The sequence below is a fragment of the Scardinius erythrophthalmus genome, assembly GCF_964197995.2.
Source record: "Scardinius erythrophthalmus genome assembly, chromosome: 15".
Taxonomy (NCBI): domain Eukaryota; kingdom Metazoa; phylum Chordata; class Actinopteri; order Cypriniformes; family Leuciscidae; genus Scardinius; species Scardinius erythrophthalmus.
The window spans coordinates 37,120,624-37,145,385 of NC_138235.1; the positions used below are offsets into that span (position 1 = coordinate 37,120,624).

Consider the following 24,762-nt stretch of genomic DNA (forward strand, 5'->3'; position numbering starts at 1 on the left):
TGTTAGGCTGTGGACTAATTTAGTTACTTATTTTCAACTGCTTTGGCTAAAAGAGCATGTAAATCTTAGCATTTAAGATGTTAATATGTGCCACTACTAGCAAATAGCTAGCTATAGTGTATCAGTTCAATTGTGTGTCACTAAAATAAATGAAATCTTAATGGATGAATGAATTATATAAATATGAATACCTGAATCATGTCAGAGAGCCTTTATAAATTCACTTTGAGACTACTTAAATGGGTCGCTTAAAATGATTTCCTTCCATGATGTTGAAGTTACATGAACAAATTATCTTTGTTTACCGTAACCCAGTTATGTGGAACCTGTTGACATAAAAAAGTTAATTAAAGCCAACATATCGGCATATTTGAGTGTTGGGAATACAGCCAATGAGTAAATGTTTGCTGATTACACAGGGCTTTGGTTGCCAAAAAATACTAATATGACAAAACACCATGTTACTACAAAACAGTTATTTATAGTTTAAGTGCTTCAGGCTCTTATTGATTTGAGGTTTGGACTTGAACGTGTTTATGAGATTATCACAACACACAATCCATCAACTGCGTGTTTCAGGGACTTTGTCCGCTTTGGTCATTTTATTGTTTTCAGGTGTATTTCGTATAATGGTAAATAAGATTTTTCTTGATCTTTTGAAATAAAAGAGTTCAATACTGTGTTAATATACCCAACATAAAACATTCAGGACGTACCACACTGTAAAAAGCGAACAGTTGGAACAACTTAAAAAAATTACTTCAATTGGTAACACCTAAAAGAATCAAGCTTTCTCAACTTAATTTATTACTTTTTATCAACTTAATCTCACTAGTTTACGTATATATATATATATATATATATATATATATATATATATATATATATATATATATATATATATATATATATATACAGTGCTATGCATACGTTTAGACACCCATACTAAAGTTGACTAAAAAGAGGAATAAAAAAATCATCTTTTGGAAATTGAACTTAATGCCTTAATTTAAAAAATTAGGAAAAATCCAACCTTTAAGGACACCAATTTTCTTTGTGAATGAATAATGTATCGTAAATAAATAAATATTCTTCCTTAAAATACAGGGTGCTTAAGTCTGGACACCCCTATGTTAAATTCCCATAGAGGCAGGCAGATTTTTATTTTTAAAGGACAGTTACTTCATGGATCCAGGATACTATGCATCCTGATAAAGTTCCCTTGGCCTCTGGAATTAAAATATCCCCACATCATCACATAGCCTTCACCATACCTAGAGATTGGCATGGTTTTATTTCAGTTAGCCTAATAGCTAGTTTGATTTGCAGTGAGAGATGATCTTATGGAAAGTACTCCATGCCAATCTCTAGGTATGGTGAAGGCTATGTGATGATGTGGGGCTATTTTAATTCCATGGGAATGCCTGCCTCTATGGGAATTTAACATAGGGGTGTCCAGACTTAAGCACCCTGTATTTTAAGGAAGAATATTTATTTATTTACGATACATTATTCATTCACAAAGAAAATTGGTGTCCTTAAAGGTTGGATTTTTCCTAATTTTTTAAATTAAGGCATTAAGTTCAATTTCCAAAAGATGATTTTTTATTCCTCTTTTTAGTCAACTTTAGCAAGAGTGTCTAAACTTATGCATAGCACTGTATATATATATATATATATATATATATATATATATATATATATATATATATATATATATATATATATATACACACACACACTGTATGTATGCACATGCATACACTTGAATTTATTGAAACTAAACTGCAAAAATGACATCATGATTATGACATGCATGAACATTATTATATGATGCACTGTAAAAAAGAAAATCCCCTAATTCAACTTAAAAATGTAAGATTATTAGCAGCCTTTTAAATACACTATAATAAAATATTTAGGCTATATAATATTAAAATATTTTCATGTGTTATCACAACTTTTTTTTCTTTTGTCAGATCAACTAATTAATGTTGTTCAGACAACACATATATTTTTTTAAGTTTCTGTTAATTAAACCAATCTCTTTCTTTGTATAAAACTCAAATTTTTCGATTTCAATGAACAGGTTACTTATTTAAGTTAAACCAACAATAACTTTTACAGTGTGGAAAAAGAATGTTTAATAGTAAAAGGTCAGATAGAGGGTGGATAATGGACATAAAAACTAAATTAGAACTATTTTGATGAAGGAAACGGTGACTCACTGCAGTGTAAGTGCACTTATGCATTTGTCTTTTATTTCACTCTTTGATTTGTGCAGGGGGGAAACCGATGAAGTGTAAAATGCAGCAAAGTCGCGCTCATATTCAGGGCATTTATTCAGAGCAAACGCATTACAATGAACGATACTCAACTTGCTGCCAACTCGTCTATTCAACTCCTCCATCACTCAGAGCCGCAGGAGGGATTTCAGCCGCAGTTTCTCTCCATCCTGAGTGATGCTCGGGTTAGCAGCCGAAGCACGCCTTTCTATCAGAGCTACGAGAAACTCAAATGCAGAGGGAAAAGGCAGTCATTTAAACACATCAACTGAAAGATGGTGTTAGAATGACCTGACAAAAAAGACAAGAATACCGCATGCCGCCAAATCTTATGAGCCTATTATGAAGCCTGAAACCATCTGTGATTATTGGGGTATGTAAGAATTTTCATATAGTCATTGCCAATGTGTGAACAGCTTGTAACAAAACTTTAAAAAAGAGAGAGAGAGAAAAAAATACCTTTCTCGACTTCCTAGGTTGTCTATGAAAGCCTATAGACTTGATTTTTATGTGAGAGGACTTTTTGCCGGGAAAATCTAAAGGATGTGACGGTTACGCTCCCGAAGATTCTCATGCAACATGCAAGAGTCTCTCTTCCGTTCAATGACACATGGGTAGGCTACTTCGTACAGATACTGTAATATTAAATTCCAGGACTTTCAAGGACTTTTCTAGCAGGGGAGACCGGGGACAGTTGCAACATGTCAATTTTCTCCAATCAGAAACAAGCTAGAGTGATGACACTCACACTGCACATGCACAGTTAGCATCTGTAACTCCTGCACACTGAAACTATAGGCCTATGTTCTACACATGAACTAAACAAAACTCAATAACTGTTATTTGATAAATATCACTAAATAAATAAATAATAGGCTACAATAATATTATTGTCTAAATAGATAATATAATATTATAGTAGGCCTAAAACAGTTAATATTTTCAGAATTTTATGCTCATTGAGACAAAAAGCTTAAGTTAATTAATGCAATTTAAGGAATTTTTAACATGTTGCAACCGTCCCTGGGTCGGGGTCAGTTGCAACATCTGACTTCTTCCATGCAAATAAATACTGTGAATGATATGTCATGTAATCATCTTTAAAAGGTATGGGTAATTAGCAGAGAGATGCAAGTTTAATATATACAAATTTGGCTGGTCTAGTCCAAATAGTCTCTGAGTAACTGAGAGAAATGCAAAAAGTGTTGCAACCGTCCCCGGTCTCCCCCACTACTTTTTTGGTTTTCAGAGATCTCACTTATCAAACAATATCTTTATTATCTTACGAATTCTAAAAAAATGTAAATAGATAAATGAAAACAAACGAATAAAACAAAATGGTAGCCTATAAAGTGCAGCACAAGCAATGACTGTGGTAACTAACACTGAAACGATGACACATATATTGCTTTCCTTATTCAAACTGATTTCCCCCCCATGATGTTTGACCTGAAGAATGAAAGCTGATCATATACCTGGATATGAGCAATATTACTCATATCCATCTATATCTATATCAGACAAGCTGTAGCGTTAATTTTGTGTGAAAAGATGTTTCATCGATACAATTAAACTCACAAATATCGTCTTTCAATCATTTATAAGCACTTTACAAGTATAACGTTACCTTTTCATAAATATTTCAAAAAGCTGTTTTCATGGATTTTCCAGGACTTTCATTTCAAAAAGTCAAATTCAAGTATAGGCTACTTTAAGCATCTTGTACAAACCCTGACACATGAGATAAATGCTTATGTTCAGGATAATGCTGAAAGATCAATTCTGTGCTGTAATGTCAATGTGTCGTCATGCAAAGAAAAGGGATTCACTCAAACTATATTCTCACATAGCCAGAATACTCTCAAACATAGGCGCCGATACCGTGGGTGCTCCGGGGCTCGAGCACCCACGGAAAATACCGAGCACCCACGTGTGCCAGACTGCCATTAAACATTGCAGTTGGTGCTATGTGAAGTGTTTCTCGGATGAAAACGCCTATTTAGTGACCCCGCTCTGTACGCAGAGACACGTTGCTCCCAGTCAGTATTAGGACTGGGCGATAAAACGATAACGATAATTATCGCGATATAATTTTTCTCGATAAAACGATATCAAGAGTTCGATAAATGTTCGATAATGTTTATGCGGCAAAAGCGGAACGAAACTCATTTGAACCGCGCGCCACACGGACCGTTTATCCGCTCGGCTCAAAGTCCAAACGGCAGCGCGAGCTCACTAGAGCAGATGCCTTTACTCTGATCGGTGTCGTCACGAGATCCAGTGAGAAGCGCTTGAATTCAGCGAAGAACGCAATGTCTCCGTGATTTAAACCAGTTTAAAGGCAGATGAAACAGCGCTGACAAACAAGAGAAACACTGTGCGCAGAAGGCTTTTCCGGCTACAAATTCCCATCATTTACCATGGATTTACTGTGATGTTAGCCTAGTAATATTAACTGCAGTGCACAATGAAATGTGGGATATACATATTGAAGTGTATTATATTATTAATGTAGACGATGTATTAAAGGAGTGATGGAATATAATTACAGTATTTATTAATGTATTTAGGCTACTGTTTTTCATACAAATACAATAGAATCCATAAAGTTACATTTTGCCATGATAGTGAGGTTATCATGATCTAAATGCATGATACTGGATGACCAATCGTTAAGTTTAATAAAACTCAAACAGTCAGAATATTACATTTTACCAAATAAAAATTAGCACATGCATAAACTAAGAAATTAATTGTCCAATAAAGATATTTATTTTGTTAAAGAAAAATGACAAATGTTTGAATGTTCTACCTCAGATTTGTGAAATGTTCACCAGTTTGGCAAGTGTTTGTCATGTTCTGACAATAAAGAGTAGTTTAAAACCACAATTAACGCTCTGGTTTCTACAGCTTTCACTTAGGAGCAAAAATCTGCCTTTAAACTTGAAAGAAATAAAGATTTGACTTTTATCGTGATAATTATCGATATCGACTGATATAAAAAAAATTATCGTGATATTTTTTTTTGGCCATATCGCCCAGCCCTAGTCAGTATATCCTCTTGAAGAATTAACCGCAATGGTGAGTCAACAAAAATTTTGCTCAAACGGGTGCGGGTCGGACACGGGTCTAAACACGGGTTTAAAAAATCACGTACAAACGTAAACATATATGCACATTTTTAGGAACACATCTACAAAAATATGCCTGTATTTCAAGTAAATAAAATAATTTAAAATCCACATCAGTTTATTTGTGCCCACGCCCTCTCAGGAGTCTCTATACTTTCACTTTTAAAAAGTCATCATAACCGCGCGCGCGATCTGCTTACAGTCATCGAGATGGATGCTGTCTGAGGAGTTGAAGAAGAGAATAGCTAGTGGAGATAGTAAAGTTGTCGACAAAACTGAAGAAAACAATGTTGGGAAAGGCTTTGCTGCATGCATTTTCGTGTTTGATATCCACAAATGTGGAACTTCATCGCTGAGGAAGCACGCAGATAACTGTTACTAGTAACAAACCAAGCAGTTCTATCGAACAGTATTTGTCAAATTTAACACTGTTACATTTTGTAAATTTCACACGAAGCTGATCGCGGTTACGTGTCAGTTAACCTCCAATCCTGTCTGTATTTGTGAGAAGTGGCGCTGTCCTTGAAAGATTACTTTACGGCTGTATTATCAAGTAGGCTAAATAGGTGTGTGTGTTCGTGTCGGCCGCTGTCCATTTCCTGAGGTTCTGAAATGCAAAAATTTTTTGACTACTTTTTTTTTTTTTTTTTTTAAAGGGCTTGCGCCCATGAGCACCCACGGAGGAAAACATAAATCGGCGCCTATGCTCTCAAATATAGGCCTACATTATAATCAAACTATCAGTGTAATTTTAAATACCTCATCTGTCGAATGATGCCGGTGAATCTCAGAGCTGCTGCAAACATCCACATCGCTATTAACAGATGTTCCTGAACGGCCATTTTCTCACCGATGTGTTTATTTTGTTATTGATAGGAAAGCGCAGCATATATTTAAACATTCATAACCGTCGCTCTCAGCAGGACGGGGTCGGGTTCGTTAACAGTATTACGAATATAACATTTTAACTTCGTTTTACTTCTAAGCTAATATTAAAAAGACCTTCTCCGTGAGTCATTGAATCACGTTCAGTCTCTTGTTACATGTGCAGGAGAGTGTGTAATAAAGTTGCTGGCTGCAGTTCACTTAACGGCCACCAGTGTCGCTAATAACAAGGGTTTCTGAATTCTGCACTACATGTGAAAAAACAATTTCATGATTTATCACAACTTTTAATCTTTTGTCAAATCAACTTAGATAATTAATGTGGCTCAGATAACATCATATTTTGAGTTTCTTTTTATTAAACTAATCTCCTTGATTGTTTTAACTATTTTTTCTTTTAAATTTCAACGAACTCAAAATTTTAAGGCAACCAGGTAACTTACTTTATGTTAAGCCAACAATATTTTTTTACAGTGACATTGCCTCTTTAAACATGGAAATTAAGCAAGAATAAATACATCAAAGAGAAGTTTTGATGTAAATATGATTGCAGATTGTGTTTTTCTATTGACAATAATCATGTGACTGCTCAGATGGTCAGATTCAACTTTTTACTGAAACTGTTATGCAGATACTATAACTTGTAATTATACACAAATGTGTTTTATAATAACTCACACATTGAAAAGAACAAACTTGTTACAAATCAAAGTGTTTTGGGGTTAAAGATCAGAGCAAATAACAGTCTAATAACAGCCTTAACAAGCAAATATCATTCCAGCACATAATTCATAAATCAGTGTCCTGTTCATGAGGCCTATATCAGCAGGAAGATATAATTGGACAAACGGGCCACAAATGGCAGGCTTTCCTGAGAACGACCCAAGCAACAAATTAGCATTTTAAAATAAACTTTGATATTTATTCTCCCTCTTTTTGAAGCGCAGGCCTTTCGTTTCCAGCGGTTTAGAAACACGGAGGAAAATTAAGCCTTATTTTTCTCATGGAGACGCACTCAGCGTGAAATTAAAGACAAGGAGTTCTGGCTCTAATATAAATGTGTTTCTCATCCAAGGTTGAAGCTCATGGTAAGCGGGAAAACTTGATGAGATTATTTACTTTCCCTTCACAAGAAAAGCTGCTTCAGTGTCCGTGATGAGCAAGAGGACCCAGGCCGAACTCATTCAGGCCATCAAGTCTCCAGAAAACACCAGTAAACCACTGCCTCCATTTATGTGAACAGATGTTCTCATTTTGCACCATAAGTCATACTAGAAGTCAACATGAATTCAAAATGGATTCCTTTTGCTTCAATACATTTTTCTGGTCTAACTGTAAATTATTCATCAATGCATATTATTCGAGAACTTTTTTTCTTTCTCTTTTGTCTATTGAATCCCATTTCTGCCACATAAGAAACAAATCATGCTTTGCTAAATGATAATTATCAGATAAAAAGTAAAAATTATAAAGAGAAAGTCAGAATTAGGAAATAAAGTTGAAATTTGAAAGTTAAATATAAAACAAAAGAGTATCAATTTCATCAAAATCTAAATAACAAAAAGTTAAAAAGTCGAAAAGATTAAATAAAATTGATATGAAAAGAAATCTAAAAATGACTTAAAAGTCAAAATTATGAGATTGAAAAGTCCAAATAATTATATTTTTGTCAATTTTTCTGTGTCACAATTGACTATATCTCCTCATTTTGACTCACATTATGTCAATTTCTGACATACTAGATCATAAATGTGTGATAAAGTTACAATTATGAACTTAAGAGTTAAAATTATGGCAAAAAAGCCTAAATTACATTAAAAACCTAAATTACATTAAAAAATTACAATTATATTACACACTAAGCCATAATTATGACATAAGAAGTCTATATTATATTTTATGCCATAATTATTTGTCATAATTGACTTTTTATCACATCTGTCACAAAGTCATAATTGTGACTTTTCCATAATTATTTGCCAAAGCATGATTTTTTTTCTTATGTAAAGTCAAAATGATGACTTATAACTTACCAAGTAATAATTATGAGATAAAAAGTAAAAATGGGCATAATAAGTCATGATTATGACAAATATTATGAAATGGGCTCAGTTACCAAAGGATAAAAGCAAGTCTCACCCTCAATTTCTCTCAGAATATCTTGTTTCGCTCATAACAGATGTAAATGGGTTGCAGTTAATGCCTTCTCTGGATCACTTTAATCGTGCACAAATTATTTCGTGCGCCACAATGAACATGTTGAATGCAAACCCTCAAGGCTCGAGCGTGTTTTCCGTTTCATCGTGACACTTTCATCAGCTTTCCTGGTCTCTCCTTCCAGGAGTTGGATCTGAAGAGAGACTCACTGCTGTATTGATTTAATTAAACACACATTTAAATCTGCTGTCAGGACTGTTGTTCCTCTTCAGCTCTTCTGTCAGCTTGCATGACCGTTCAACCTTTCCCACAAACACACGGGCCTGTTCCTGTCCATTTATTTCCTTTCGTTCCTTTAAGCCCGAAGAAAAATGGCCGGTGTCAGTCGCCACTGTTGATGTATCGTCCTCATAAAACACACATTTCCCACACCGGCCTGCGGGAGAGCTGATAGACCCGGAGCTGAACGAGAGACGAGGGCCGCTTTAAACCGTGAGGTCAAACTGCCCCGGGAAAGACATGGAGATAACGTGACATTTGCCCTCTGTGCGCTTAAAGATAGTGTGGAGAAAACGGCTTTGGGCCTCAAGGTGCCTGTAGACGAGAGGAAGTGTCTGGGTGGTAAAGCTAAAACCTGATGGCTGTGCGATTAATCGTTGAAAAATCGCAATCTTGATTTAAAGTGGTGAAAATCAAGCTTTTAATGTTGTTTGTGTGTCTATGTGGTGTTTTTACACAAACCATGTGTAAATTCATAAGTCGACACCATTGCTGAGTATTTTCTCCTTAAAGGGATAGTTCTCTTTGAAATTAAATTTTGGTATGTTTTAGCTTACCTCAAGGGCATCCAGGATGTAGGTGTCTTTGTTTCCGCAGTAGTTTCAATTTTGATATTTTTAGGTCAAACCGTTCCATAATGCAGGTCTATGGTCACGGTCTCAAAGAGCATGCACAGAGTCCAAATTAGAACAATTCCCCATCGTCCAAATTAAACAATTCCCCATCGTAAGTACACATTGATGGCCTAAGACACGAAACGAGCGGTTTGTGTGAGAAAACGAACAGTATTTATATAGTTTTTACCTCTTGTAACACAGCCACGTCCAAGTGATCTGAGGGCGCGCGCGCATCCTGGTGTGTGACAAGTGCGCAGACTGGTGCATAGATATGTACACTAGATGTCGCCTTGGGTACGGCAGTTCATTGGAACGAATGTCTTTAAGGTGAAATCTAGTGTATATAAAGATATACACTTAATTAACTAAAAAATATAAATATATATATATCAGCATATAACAACATCACTAAAACTTAAACTAAAATTAAACTAAAACTATAAAAATTAAAGGTAATTCAAAATAGATATATAAAGTATATAAATACTAAATAACACAAAAATAGTATGCTTTCCCTATTCCAAATAAAGCATAATCTCGTACATGTTGGACTATACAACTCAACAATGGTAACATACTGTATAAAAACCCAACTATAAAAACCCTCTTAAACCTGTTTCACACACTTTTATATTCCCAGTCAGCAATCAGATCAAACTTTTTTTGGTTTTGGTACAAAGCATGCTGGATAACAACAGATAAATTGATTGAATTTTCAATTTCTTTGTGAAAGATCCTTTAAAATGAAAAATACATGTTGAATTTCAGTGTGTAATGACATGTGCTGTGATCAACTTGCCTCCGGATGAGTCTCACGCTGTCTGCTGTAAAACATCTCCTCAAATGAGGGTCATAACGAGGGTCATAACGAGGGCCCGAGGCCTGATGCTGAAACACACGCATCCATCACACACACACACACACACACACACACACACACACACACACACACACACACACACACACACACACACACACACACACACACACACACACACACACACACACACACACACACACACACACACACACACACACACACATTACATCATTCAATATTCATGAGCATAAACATGCAAATGTGCTGCTGAATGGTGAAAACCTGGTTAAAAAACATTTAAATATGTAATTTTGCTGATCAAAGTGAAGGGATAAAATTATTGACCACTGAAATTGAAATAAAACACTAAATTTAAGTAAAATGACTAAAACTGAAATAAAGTCGAAGTCAGATTTATGGCATAAAAAGCTGAAATTATGGAATAAAAAAGTCAAAGTCATGAGGGGAAAAGTCTAAATTGAGATTAAAAAGTAAAAAATTATGCCAAAATCTAAATTATAGATTAGAAAAATTGAAATTATGAGATAAAAAAATTGAAATTATGACAATCAAAATCATTAGATTAAAAAAAGTAAAGTATGAGATAAAAAAAATCTAAATTATGATAATTGTTAATGATAATTCATAATTGTGAGATAAGAGTCAAAATTGTGACATTAAGTTATGTTAAATTATGAGATAAAAAGTAAAAAAATCATTAGATCAAATGTCATAATTGTTACATGGTGAACTGATCTAAGTCATAATTAGATTTTTTTGTTATATTTGTCATAATTATGAATTTTTATCCCACTATTTTGACTTTTTATCTCATGACTTATGTCAATTTTGACTATTTATCTCATAATTGTGACATAATTTTGTGTCATAACTATTTTTTTTTTTATTCTTATGCAGTAGAATTGAGCTTCCATAGAAATTAAAAATATCAAAAAAATAAATAAAAAATGACTGGTTTCATATAACATCCATATAACAACATCACTAAAACTTTCTCTTTGTCTGTGAAACTATGATGGGGAATTGGTAATCTCTCCAAACACAGATGAAAAGAGATGAATGTTGTTTCTGTAATGTGACGAGATATGAACGGCTCAGGCCGGCCAGAATATCGACGGCGCATTACAATTGCGTTTATAATGGGATATTGAGTCCAGTATTGACCTGTTAATAATGGCGATGAATGGGGTCAGCATAGACTCATTACTGCTGTCAGGAAGATCTAGTTAACACACTTCTGAGCGCTATAAAGCACGCAGATTTACTGGGCAAAATTAATGCAGCTATTTTAATCTGACTGAAGAACGTTTCTGTCCAACCAGTGGATCAGACAGTGAAACAGCACAGTTTACAGTTTAATAAGGTCATTTTACAGCACTTTTGTTACTTAATACAAAATATGTATTTAAGTGTTGAAATACTTTTACAGTTTTAACTTAACATTTCAAGCCTGCCTTGAGCCCGAGGTTGCCAAACTACAAAGTGCCAGGGAATTTAATGCTGATATTTTTTTATTTTTTTTTTGTTAATTATTTTGTCATTTACTTTTTATTTTATTCCATTTTATTTTATTTTGTTGTTATTATTTACTTTTATATTTGTATTCTTTATTCTATTTTATGGTATTTAAATTTTGTTCTATATTTCTCATTTTATTTTAGTTAATTATTTTATTTTGTTATTTTTCTTATCTTATTTATTTTTATTTTCTTATTTTTATTTATTCAATTTTATTACATTTAAATTTAGTTATTTTTTATTTTATTTTTAATAATTATTCTGTTATTTACTTTTTATTTCATTTTATTCTATTCTATTTTAATGTTATTTTTTTTTCTATTGTTTTATTTATTTTTTATTCTATTTTATCATATTTTAATTTTGTTGTTTACTTTTCATTTTATTTTTGTTAATTATTTTATTTACTTTTTATTTTATTATTCTTGTTATTTTACAAGTTTTTATAGTATTTTTGTTATTTTTTGTTATTTTTTCCCTTTTTTGTGTGTTATCCCTCTTGACTGGTTTCTCACTTATTTTTATTTATTCTATTTTATGTTATTTTTTTTATTTTTGATAATTATTTTGTTATTTACTTTTTATTTCATTTTATTCTATTGTATTTTATTGTTATTTATTTTTATTCAATTTTATCATATTTGAATTTTGTTGTTTACTTTTCATATTATTTTTGTTAATTATTTTATGTTATTTTATTTACCTTTTATTTTATTATTCTTGTTATTTTACAAGCTTTTAAAGTATTTTTTTGTTATTTTTTCCCTTTTTTTTTTTTTTTGTTATTCCTCTTGACTGGTTCTCACTTCTCATTCCTGTCGCACTGTGACAGTGACAAATGCAATTTTCCCCTACAGTAAGGTATTAGATATCATTCAAAGAAAGAAAAAGTGTCCGACTACGTGCCGAGGTTGTTGAGGTTGTGGGACGTGTTTAAAATCTGATACTGACTCGATCTGATACTTCATTCTCACTCCGGAATAAAGTTGGGAGGCTTGGTCTTCGTGATGACGGATCTCAGAGGCTCGGGAAAAGTAAAAGAAGGCCTTAATAATTTATGATGGTCTCAGCTTTTCAAAGCACTCGAGCGAATCCCGTTTCCCCTGACATTTAATTTGTCTGGAAATCAGCGAGCGTGGAAGTCTGATTATCCCTCCACAAATCTGAGCTTTCACATCACTGCACATCTGAAACACTGTCAATATCACAAGCCACGACCCATCAGCAAATCATGATGCATCTGATCATCTGATTCTGCTCACGCTGATGAACTGATGATCTGAGAAATGACTAAACCATGGCATCATCAGAGCAAACGAGAAAGGTCATTAACATGATGTTAATAACACGGTATTCTAAGTATTTAAAATGTCTGAATGTCATTTTCATGCATGTAAGCCAATGCATATATCACAATAGGCCTATTGTGGTACTTTTTGAAAGGAATAAATTGTGATTTAAATTTCACATGCATCCACATGAAAGAAACCACAGTCCAATTGCAGATCAATTGAATTGATTATTCATATTTGCATATTATATATATATATATATATATATATATATATAGTCAAACCAAACATTATTCATACACCAGATATCATTTTTGATATTTTTTACTAGTGTGTGCAGGACACTATAGTTCATTTGTGTAAGTGAGGAGAGCAAAATAAAGTAAACTGTGACATATTACACCCAAATATTCTTCATACAGTGACTAATAACATTTATAAACATTTGGGACCAAAAATGATTCCGACACTTTGAGCTGATCATGTTTTGCTGAAGTGTTTTGTCTTTAATTGCTAATGCTCTTTTCACACACAGACTGAACACAATGAAGCATTGCTTGGTGATTGCTTGATCTAAACTGGTATTATGTAATTGTGTAGTTAAATTTAACAGCTGACCGATATTCATCATAATTCATCAGTGAGACAGTCTAACAGAAGGACGGACAAAACCTGTGACATATCAACTGATTTCATAACTCATAATTTATTATAATTTTCTGAACCATAGCGAATAAACTGATAATGAGAGAAATGTTGAAGTGTCTGAATACATGTTGGTTTGACTGTATATATATATAGCATGTTTCTATTGGATCATTTCACAACATCCTCTGATATACTGCTCTGTGTGAGCGGGAGACTATAAATGATTTGTGCAGCCTGTCAGTGAACCAAAAGTATGAAATATACGTTATAGATCTCATTATTTTAGGTTCTACCTTGAGCAGATATACTGTACGGCCCGGATGATATATGAATGATACCAGGGTCGTTTAGGATGCATTTGATTGTAAATGAGTCGTGAAATGGAAATTGTGGTGTTTAATGTAGAGTAAATGTGTGTGTGTGCTCAACTTTGACCTGAGACTGAATGACACTGAGATGTTTTATATGGTGCAAAAGCAGCAGTGACTCAATAGCGCCACCAAGCGGTGAGAGTGTGAACTCCAGTCAAGACACGCGCCATTGAGTGAAATAATACTTGGACTCATTAAAGCCATTAAAGAGACAAAACAGAATAAAATGATTCCTCCACGACATAGATCTCATGTTGTTTCAACATGCACTTCTGGAAGACTGAGGAATGGATGGGGAATGAGTTGGAGAAGAACTCCAAAGAGAGAGAGAGAGAGAGAGAGAGAGAGAGAGAGAGAGAGAGAGAGAGAGAGAGAGAGAGAGAGAGAGAGAGAGAGAGAGAGAGGTTCAGTCTCACCTCTGCAGGATGAAGGTGTCTAGTGACTCGAGGTCAGAGGTCAGATGTTTCACAGGACAAACATGATTTATCAGCAAACATGAGCGCAGACTGAGTGTGTGTTCGCTGATGTTCATGTTGTTTTTCTCTGTCTGTATTAAACTCCTCCATCAGCAGGTTCTGTAGAGGAGAGAACAGCACCGGCCCTTCGCGAGATTCCCTGAGTCCTCATAACCGCATATTAAAACCCAGAGGGAAATTCAAATTAGCCATTACTCGGCACAGAGAAATTAGCATTGTGAGGTTTATTAATGGTCCAGTTTTAATGAGGGTAATTATTTGCACCTGCAAGTTAATCATTCGCTGACTAAATCAACCTGACTCTGGTTGTACTGGACTGTGAGGTCACATGGATATATAAAACAACTTTATATTTCCATCTGATTATTATTATTAGCAAGGGTGCCAGATGAGTGTTTGATAAGAGCGCCATCTGCTGGTCCTTAATGTGCTTACTGTTTCAGCTACATAATACCATTTTCAAAGGCTGTTTACACTTTACATACACTGTTTAATGCTTACTATTTTGTAAAAAGTAGTGTGTAACTGTATGCAACAATAAACTTATGCAACATTGTCACTATAAATAGTTATTTTGCATTTTTTTAAAGCAATTATGTGTTAAATTGTCTCACTTTTAGCATTTTCTCACATTTCTCTGTTTAAAACACGAGACGCAAGGTCACCTACATGTGCAAGTCAAGTTCTCGAGATGTTTTTTTTTTTTTAAGCTGAACTACTTTTAACCTGGAAAAGCTCGTCCGTCTAGCGCGTTTACATTGAAAGACAACAAATCAGGTCCTCCTCGAAATCGGGTCTCCATTAGGACCCCAAAATTACTTTTAATAGATTAGATTATTATTAACTGATTACAGTTCCTACAAAATGTTATGATAAATGCTGTTTAACTATGTTATAATGACCAATAATCTCTGTATTTGTTATTTTATGTGCTAGCATAGCATAGTTAATTACCTTATTAGCCTGATAGCTTAGTTTATACACACATTTGCACTTACACTGTATGCTAGACGAGTATGAGCAGTATGATGTGTTATTCCAGAAATAGCTAAAGATAATAAAACATAATTAATGTTTAGTTAAAAATACTTGAAACAAACATGACTGTTTGGAACGACATGGATAACAAAACCAGCATTGGATCATCGATTTTGATGTAAATGTTCTCTCAGAATAAGCATCTTTATACTGCCTTTTAAACCTAAATTAAATGTCAAGTAGGTTTATCCTGATTTAAACCATTAAAATTATCTTATAGAAGAGCATTGAGAGCAGTTACAGCATCTCATCAGATGTTAAGAAAAAATATTCTGCAAGATCACGAGTGATTTTAGCTCAAAAGGTTTATTCATGTTGTCAGAACAAAGACAATCCATCAATATGATAATCTATAATATTGACATCACAAACATCATCATCATCCCTTCTGCTGCTGAAACCATGAATCAGTGCTCAACAAATACACATCTTAAACTTCAAACCTTTATAACTAAAAACACTGCAACTGGAATTTAAAAACATAATTCCCGAGTCAATTTAAATGGACTTAAGTTCAAAATCAGATTTTATTTGTACTTAATTTTAAAAGTCTACACACGTTCGTTTCGCTGCTGGCCACTTTTAAAGTGGTTTATATAAAGTAAACAGGTAAACCAATTATGCAGAAAAGCCCTATTACAAAAATATTGCTATTGTACAACCACATAAACACGAATCACACTCACCAAAGCACTTGATCCGGTCATAAGAATTGTCCCAGACAACTCGACCTCACAAAAGATCAAAATCATAAAACAAACATCAAATCACACAAAACTAGAACTCATACACATGCACATTTATGATTTACACAGCTATGTCTCTGTCCAAATAGACAAAACACACATTCAACCAAAAGACAAAAAGCTGCCTTCAGAAAACAGAATAAAGCAAATCCCAGAAAAATCTACATGCAAAAGCTCAATTTGCATTAAATTACACACTTATAAAATGAAGAGCTTATCAAACATTGTCCTCATGAACTTCAGAGCCCTTTATAATCAAACCTACTCTACCAAAATGCATTTATATATTCCACTAAAATGACATTATATCATTATAATCCTTTCAAATGACATATATTTATATATATACTTCGTCTGACATTCTGCAGCTAATAGCACGGTTTAAGTGGAATAACGACTCTAAAACACCCAAACGCTGGAGAAAAGAACAACTCCAGTACGAAAATACATATTTCTACACTTGGACAACAGGGAATCCTAGTAGGAATAAAAACAAAAACATAGTGCTTTTTTTTTTAAATATAAAGATTAATATTTAAGATAAGGCTGGAAAGGATATGAATTTTTACACATGCACAGGAAAAACAACAAACAAATAAATCGTGATTAATCCCATCCAAAATAAAATGTTTACATAATGTGTGTACTGTGTATAATTATTTTGTATATATAAATACACACACATGCATGCATATATTTAATAAAAATGTTATTTATATATATATATAGATAATATATTAATACATGCAAATATTTCTTAAATATATACATGCATGTGTGTGTATTTATATATACAAAATAATTATACACAGTACACACATTATGTAAACACAAACTTTTATTTTGGATGGGATTAATCGTTGCCCAGCACTTATATATATATATATTTATATATATATATATATATATATATATATATATATAAAAAATCTGGGGACATTTACTGTACCAGGATCAGGTACAGTATGAATGCAAATAAATACAGAACGTCTCCTGTAACAACGCTAAAAATCACACAAGCCTGCACACACAGCGCAAAACTCATGAACGCGAGAGAATCGGTGACATGATGAACATTTGTACAGAACACGTGAATAGAATTGTGATTAGAAATGAAATATCGATCTCATCACTCGGACTGTGAAAAGTTCATTTTCTGTGAATCCTCTCGGACACCGTGCGAGCGATGACGGATTGATTATCGCGCAGCATTGCATAACCAACCTATGCAACATAACCCGACCCTAAACACATACGGTAACTAGCACGTAATCACTCACCTGAGAAATAGTCCATAAAACCTGTCAGTTTATATTCAAACTCTATCCAGTTCGACATCCTAAAACCTTCCTGACGACATTAGATGTACAATCAATTCAAATAAACATGAAATCAAAGGAGATTAAAGGTGACTTGTTTCTATTAATAAATTAAATGGCAGCGTTTCGAGCAGATCTGGATTCAAAAGTGAAGCGATGTGAAACCGGTTTCACACTGGGATCGGCCCGTCAGAACTCGAGAGGGCCGAGGTCGCTGAAGTCGCAGTCGAACAGCTCGCTGACGCCCTCGTGATCCTCCAGGCCGAAGTGATAGTCCTGACTGTGAGGAGGAGAGAGACAGATGAAGCCGTCGAGCGCGAGGCCGATGGCGTCCGAAGACCCGCTCCGCTCCAGCAGGAACTCAGACGAGCCCAGGGGAGACAAGTCGAAATCTGGCATCCCGCAGATGCCCGGAAACGAGTCCAGAAACGGCTCTGAAATCATCAAGGATTCAAGAAAATGGGAAATTAAAATCATTTTGGGAAGAAAACTCTTTTTAGATCCTTTATTACAAAGTGAAATGTAAACAATCAGAGCGTTAATTATTAACTGTTGTATAATAGCACATTTTATATTTTTATATGAAATGGCACAGCTTTCAAAAGGCTTTTATCTTTATATATTTCAAATAGAATTCTATAAATAGTGCTGGGTAACAATTAATCGCGATTAATCACATCCAAAATAAAAGTTTGTGTTTACATAATACATGTGTGTGTACTGTGTATAATTATTTTGCACACATGCATGTATACATTTAAGAAATATGTGCATGTATATATTTTTTGATTCATTTAATATTTCATTTATATTTCTACACAATTTATAAATATTAATATTTTATATATAAATATTTTTTTTCTTAAATATATACATGCATGTGTGTCTATTTATATATACAAAATAATTATACACAGTACACACACATATATTATGTAAACACACTTTAATTTTGGATGCGATTAATCGTTGCCCAGCACTAATAAATAAATATATACGTGTGTGTGTGTGTGTGTGTGTGTGTGTGTGTGTGTGTGTAAAATAAATGTAAAATATAAAATCACAAATTTTATATTTGAATTTAACATTTATGCCCAGGATTTGCATTTAAAATCATCACATTTATATTTAATATTTTAAAATTCCTTTGATATGTAAATTTGGAATTTGCATTTATGATTATTTTAAATCTAAATGTAAATCACAAATGTTTTTTGGATTTAACATTTATGCCTAAAGATTTACATTTAGCATCGCATTTATATTCAATATTCAAAAATACCTTTAATATGTACATTTGGAAAATAATTTCACATAAATGTACGTGTTAAATTTTAATTTAAGTCACACATTTTATATTTGGATTTAACATTTATGATTAAGATTTACTTTTAATACTTACACCATTTATTTTTTATTTTAAAATACCTTATTCATTTATATTTGGACTTTATATGTTAAAATTTAGATTTAATGTTAAAACTCCAATATTACATTTATATTTACCATGTTTTCTCTAAACATATATAATAAATTATAAAATGTTTAAAAATTATACATTTGGAAAAAATTCGTACTAAAATACAGTAAATAAGGCAAAATTGGTATTTGTTGTGCTAAAGTGACAAACAAGCCAACAATTTTTTGTAGTAAATTAAGATGCAATCATGTTTAAACAATCACACATACCTGAGTCTGTGCCGAGAGGCAGGGGGGAGGAGCTAGGGAGAGTGGTCGGCGTTGATGATGTCACTTCCTGTGATGCGAGATCAGACTGCGGGGGGCTCTGATAGGACGATTTCGCTGGACTACAATCAGTGACGGGACTACAGACCCCAGAGCTGTCCTCAGGACACAGAAACACGTCGATTGGACCTTTGGAGCTCTTGAGAGAAATCTGGTAACCCTGAAACACAGGCGGAGGAGGAATTAAACATTTAAACAGACCAAGACATTTTACTATAGATATATATAGGCACTCTCTTTAGCGACTTTATATACATTCAGGTTTAAAAGTGTGTGTGTGTGTGTGTGTGCTGACCTCACTGGGTTCAGACACCTGCATCTGCGTCTCTGGTGGAGCTCGAATCACCATGATGATCTGCTCCGGGGGGTCGACCGTATCTCGCAGGTCCTGGCATCTGACGTACCCAAGCTTGACTTCGCGTTAAAGATCACATTAAGATCCACATACTAAACATGATAGTCTACTCGAGCTGCTCAGATCCTCACTTCCCGATCTCAGACCTGCAAAACTGCTCAAATCTACACCCCGACTCATGAAGAAAGACGACAACACAGATCACACTCTCCTCGACACACTGGGCCCTATTTTAATGATCTAAGCGCATGGTCTGGAGGGCACTTAGGTCCAAATCCAAATCCACTTTTGCTAGTTTAATGATGGGAAAAATTGTCTAAAAGGGTTGTCTCTATTCTCTTAATGAGTAATGGGTGTGTTTTGGGTGTTATGTGCAATAAACCAATCAGAGTCTCATCTCCCATTCCCTTTAAATGCCAGTTGTGCTCGCGCCATGGCGGAGTATGCAAGCGGAAAAACTGAACGCTTCTCCAGAGTGCAAACGGATCTGCTTGTGCGCGAGGTTAAAGCTGTGTGTGTGTGTGTGTGTGTGTGTGTGTGTGAGAGAGAGAGAGAGGTTAAAACGCAAGCAGATCATCTACGGGACAAGCCAGATTCCACCTTATCTTTATGTACACAATAATAATCTTTAACATTGTAATCCTTTTATTTTTTATATTTTTCCTAGTTTGTGTGCTGCTGTGCGTCCCTGTGTGTGTAATAAGCAGAGTGTGTGTGTAATAAGCAGAGTGTGTGTGTGTAATAAGCAGAGTGTGTGTGTAATAAGCAGAGTGTGTGTGTAATAAGCAGAGTGTGTGTGTAATAAGCAGAGTGTGTGTGTAATAGTGTATTAAGCAGAGTGTGTGTGTAATAAGCAGAGTGTGCGTGCGTTATGGACCCGCCTATACTTTAGACCAGGTTTCAGTCGGTCAATGGCTCTGTCTATTTCAGTTCCTCAAAATAGCAACACACCAACAATGCGCCAGAACACACACCTCGTTTTCAGACCAGCAGACCCACGGCCGCAGAGACGAGCACAAATGCATTTGCTATTTAAACAACGTGGCGCAGGACGTGAAAATGAAAACTGCGTCGGGCTGAAACTAGCAAAAAACACTTCTTTTGCTGCATTGCAGCGGGTGTATGATAGGGCCCTTGAGATGAAGGATATTTCTTGTTGTGTGTGTCCTCTGTGAGGAGCCGTAGCTGTAAGCTGCATTTGTTAATGAGCTCGTCGAGTTTCTCCTCGGCCTCCTTGAGCTCGGACACTTCCCTCTGGAGCTCCTGAAACCTGGCCACGGACGCCCCGTCGATGCGGTTCCCCCTGAGAACACAGCAAACACACACATGCACAGGCCTTGAGATTTACTGACACACACTGGACAATTTGGCTACTTCATTTTTAAGTTACCGGCCATTCAGAACTTCTACTAGACAAAAAAAAAAAAGAAAAAAAAAAGAAATTACCCAGATTAACTACGTCTCATATATATATTGAAAATTTGGATTTGATACATTCATTTCTTATTCAAACTAAATCCTGTCATCCATGCTATCATCACCAAAAATGTGTTTTAGGAGGACAGATCAATAACAATGTAGGATGATGGAAAATAATGTCTTTTCTGTTAACCAAATGCTTTTTAATCTTCGCTATTGCTTCAGTGCAAATGAACAAGCGTGCCGTTATTTGTTGTGTAGTGACGGTCATGTTCAAGTAAGCCAATATGAGCAGATTCTGTGCAATACTCTGTGTTTAATATATCATGATGACTCGAGTTGAGTACTTGCTCTAAATCTGCGCAGATTTGTCTTACACGAATTGTGTAAAACATAATACACAAAGTGAGTCAACATAATAACCAGCCAAATTGTGTGGTGAGAGCCACTGTGCACCCGACACAGTGGATTTTTACCAGCATTTGGCGTGTTGGCGCGAGTTAACTTCAAACCCTGCATGCAAATGAACAAGCACACGGTCGCTGGTGAATGAATCACTGATGCTCTGAGGACCTACAGCCACTGAATGTTGTTCTTGGACTTCTTGGAGATCAGGTGGATTCCCTCCAGGACATTGGTGATGTCGTAGATGCGCCGCTTCTGGACGTCCAGCACCTGAGATGCCCAGTTCAGGTCCACCACCCCATCTGGAGACTGAGCCAGGAGGTCCAGGAACCGCTTCGTGGTCAGGTTCAGAGACGTGTCGTAGCGGGATTTCTCCGTAGCCAGTTTAGGGACTGAAACAAACGCAGATTTCATGTTAAAAGCAGATTTACACGACAGAAGGAGGAGGAGGGACATTAATACTTCTATTCAGCTAGGATGCATTAAATGAATCAAAAGTGACACTAAGGACATTTATAATGTCACAAAAGATTTCTATTTCAAAAAAATGTTTTTTTTTTTGTGTTTTTTTGAAAGTGGTCTTTCCATTCATAAAAAAAAATAACCAACATTGATAATAATCAGAAATGTTTCTTGAGCATCAAATCATCATATTAGAATGATTTCTGAAGGATCATGTGACACTGAAGATTGGAGTAATGATGCTGAAATGATCACAGGAATACATTACATATTAAAGAAACACGCCGACTTTTTGGGACTTTAGCTTATTCACCGTATCCCCCAGAGTTAGAGAAGTCCATTCATACCCTTCTCATCTCCGTGCGTGCCGTAACTCTGTCTGACGCACCCACCGCTAGCCTAGCTTAGCACAAAGACTGGAGGTAAATGGCTCCAGCTAGCATACTGCTCCCAATAAGTGACAAAATAACGCCAACATTTTCCTATTTACATGTTGTGATTTGTACAGTCACAGCGTGTAGCAGTGCTTCGCCTTCTGAGAATATAGTTCCCAGTATGTATACGTTTAGAAGATGCCTGTGTCTCATGTGACCTTCTTATTCATACACACAGTGACTATACACACCACAACATGTAAATAGGAAAATGTTGGCGTTATTTTGTCACTTATTGGGAGCAGTATGCTAGCTGGAGCCATTTACCTCCAGTCTTTGTGCTAAGCTAGGCTAGCGGTGGGTGCGTCAGACAGAGTTACGGCACGCACGGAGATGAGAAGGGTGTGTATGGACTTATCTAACTCTGGGGGATACAGTGAATAAGCTAAAGTCCCAAAAACTCGGCGTGTTCCTTTAATATAGTATATTCACATAGAAAACAGCTATTTTAAAGTGCAATAATATTTCATATTTTCCCGTGTAAATAAATGCAGGCTCTGTGAGCAGAAGAGACTTCAAACGACCCCGAACGCTAGCGTCTCGACTAATATTCCCCAGGCAAGCGTCAGTACCTCTGGGTGGAGCGGGTGTAGCTGGAGGAGCTGGTCCATCAGAAGCGGATCGAGATGTGCAGATGTACTGGTGATCACTGTCTAGATCCAACTTCCTCTTCACCTGCAGTCAAACAGCACACAACCTCTTCAAATCACTGTCATAAAACAGTAATGTTCCTTTAATAACAACATAAAACCATTACTAATCGGAGCATGAACCACTCCCTCTGGAGTTTGACCCGACAGCGTTCGGGTCACCAGGTCAGATCTGGAACCACTGAGACACTTCATGGAATGGAATTATGAAAGTTCCATAATGGAATGGAACTTCCAAAGGTGAACATTCCAAAATGGAATTTAAGAGTTACTCATTCGCCCTGGCTTTTAACACTCCATAGTTTGTCATCCTGGGTTTCTCTTTTGTTCTTATTGATTGAGTATTACTTATTTTGTACTCTTTGATTCTTTGTAAAGCACTTTGGTTGTGTTTTACACATACTCTAGTAATAAATGATTGATTAATTGATTGATTAGAATCTGAGGTGGAACCCCAAAGGCTCTAGTTCACACATGTGTAATAATGCACTAATGCTGTACCGGTGGTCGTCCCAGAGCGGGTCTCCTGTCCAGGGTTGTGCTGGCGCTGGCGCTGTGATGTGGGGTGGCGAACAGCAAGAAGTCGCCCGTGGCAGTGCTGGTCGAGGCCGTGCCCGGGGTGGAGATGATGACGATTTGATGATCTTCACTAAGATCAATGCTGCCATTGTTCAAGAGAGACTCGAAATCAGCCAGCAGATCCTCCGAGGTCTGACCCGATATAAAACTCTCAGACATATCGTGCTAAAACAGCAGGGGTTACTTGGGCTCTGGGTTTATTTTCAATCCTGATGATGGTGGCCTTCAGTGCATGGGAACGGCTTGCTTTTTTAAAATGCATGCACTAGAGAGAGCACTGGACTCAGTGGAGATGGAAAAGCCATGTTCTGACAGGTTTCACACAAGTGCACAATGACAAGCATGTTAACAACAGGCCTTGGCTGAACATATGGGTGAGACTCCCAAACCACAAGGCCAGAAATGTAGGTCAACTTCAGTGTGCAAAACAATATATCCACTTTACTCTAGTCAAAGTTAAGGATTAGATTATGCATGTTATTTCTAAACATTTCAGATGTTTTTCATATGCATGAAGAGTTTATAGTTGTGAATCCTTAGTTTAAGGAAGTGCTTCTGAAAATGGCAGCAAAGCATAACAAATAGAGTTCACTATAAATAAACAACATCACAAACAAACTGCAATGCAGATTCAACTTTTAAAGTGCAGAAAACATGGAAGCATTCAGTATAATCTTCCAAATTATTGATGTAGTTGCGATATTTTCAAGAGAATTTAAGTTTGTTCTCACGTGAGCATTGGTAAACGTGCTAGAAAGTGTAATTAAAATGGTAAAATGGCTGTAGATGAAGTAAAAATAACAGTATAACCCGATCCAGATGCTGAACAAAGCCAAAGTCCGGTTTCTTCACTCATCTGACACTTTAATCCAAAATATCCTTCGCTTTTGTCCTATTTATTGACTCCATCCAGGAAGTATTGTCAATAACTTCCAAATAATAGCCAGATCTTCGCTCATTTAATGCTGAAATCCATTGAAACAGAGGGAAGGTGCGGTCCGACGGTCCCTGCGCGCGACGCGACCGGAATCACTTTTGTTGTTGTTGTTTTTTTGTGTTCCAGCTGATCGGAACCTGCTCTAAGCTTTACGCGCCAAATCTTTTTTGCC

The 24,762-nt window shown here is 35.5% G+C and overlaps 1 protein-coding gene across 1 annotated transcript; it reads right to left on the reverse strand.

Moving 5' to 3' along the window:
* Positions 1-17,780: 17,780 nt before the first annotated feature.
* e2f1 (E2F transcription factor 1) lies at positions 17,781-24,605 on the reverse strand. Its single transcript, XM_081386122.1, has 7 exons — positions 23,576-24,605; positions 22,997-23,099; positions 21,701-21,920; positions 20,854-21,007; positions 19,645-19,758; positions 19,293-19,509; positions 17,781-18,037 (listed from the first exon to the last, which is right to left on the reverse strand). Exons 1-7 carry the CDS (start codon positions 23,810-23,812, stop codon positions 17,793-17,795), a joined length of 1,290 nt encoding a protein of 429 aa, XP_081242248.1. The 5' UTR covers positions 23,813-24,605; the 3' UTR covers positions 17,781-17,792.
* Positions 24,606-24,762: the final 157 nt, after the last annotated feature.

Bases quoted from the DNA above. Each gene is read 5' to 3' on its own strand.
- e2f1 (XM_081386122.1), bottom strand. From the start codon at position 23,812: ATGTCTGAGAGTTTTATATCGGGTCAGACCTCGGAGGATCTGCTGGCT. The intron at 19,759-20,853 runs TATCCTTCATCT...CGCGAAGTCAAG, and splicing joins AGGACACACACAACAAGAAA to CTTGGGTACGTCAGATGCCA. The intron at 19,510-19,644 runs GTCAGCACACAC...CCTGTGTTTCAG, and splicing joins AGGTGTCTGAACCCAGTGAG to GGTTACCAGATTTCTCTCAA.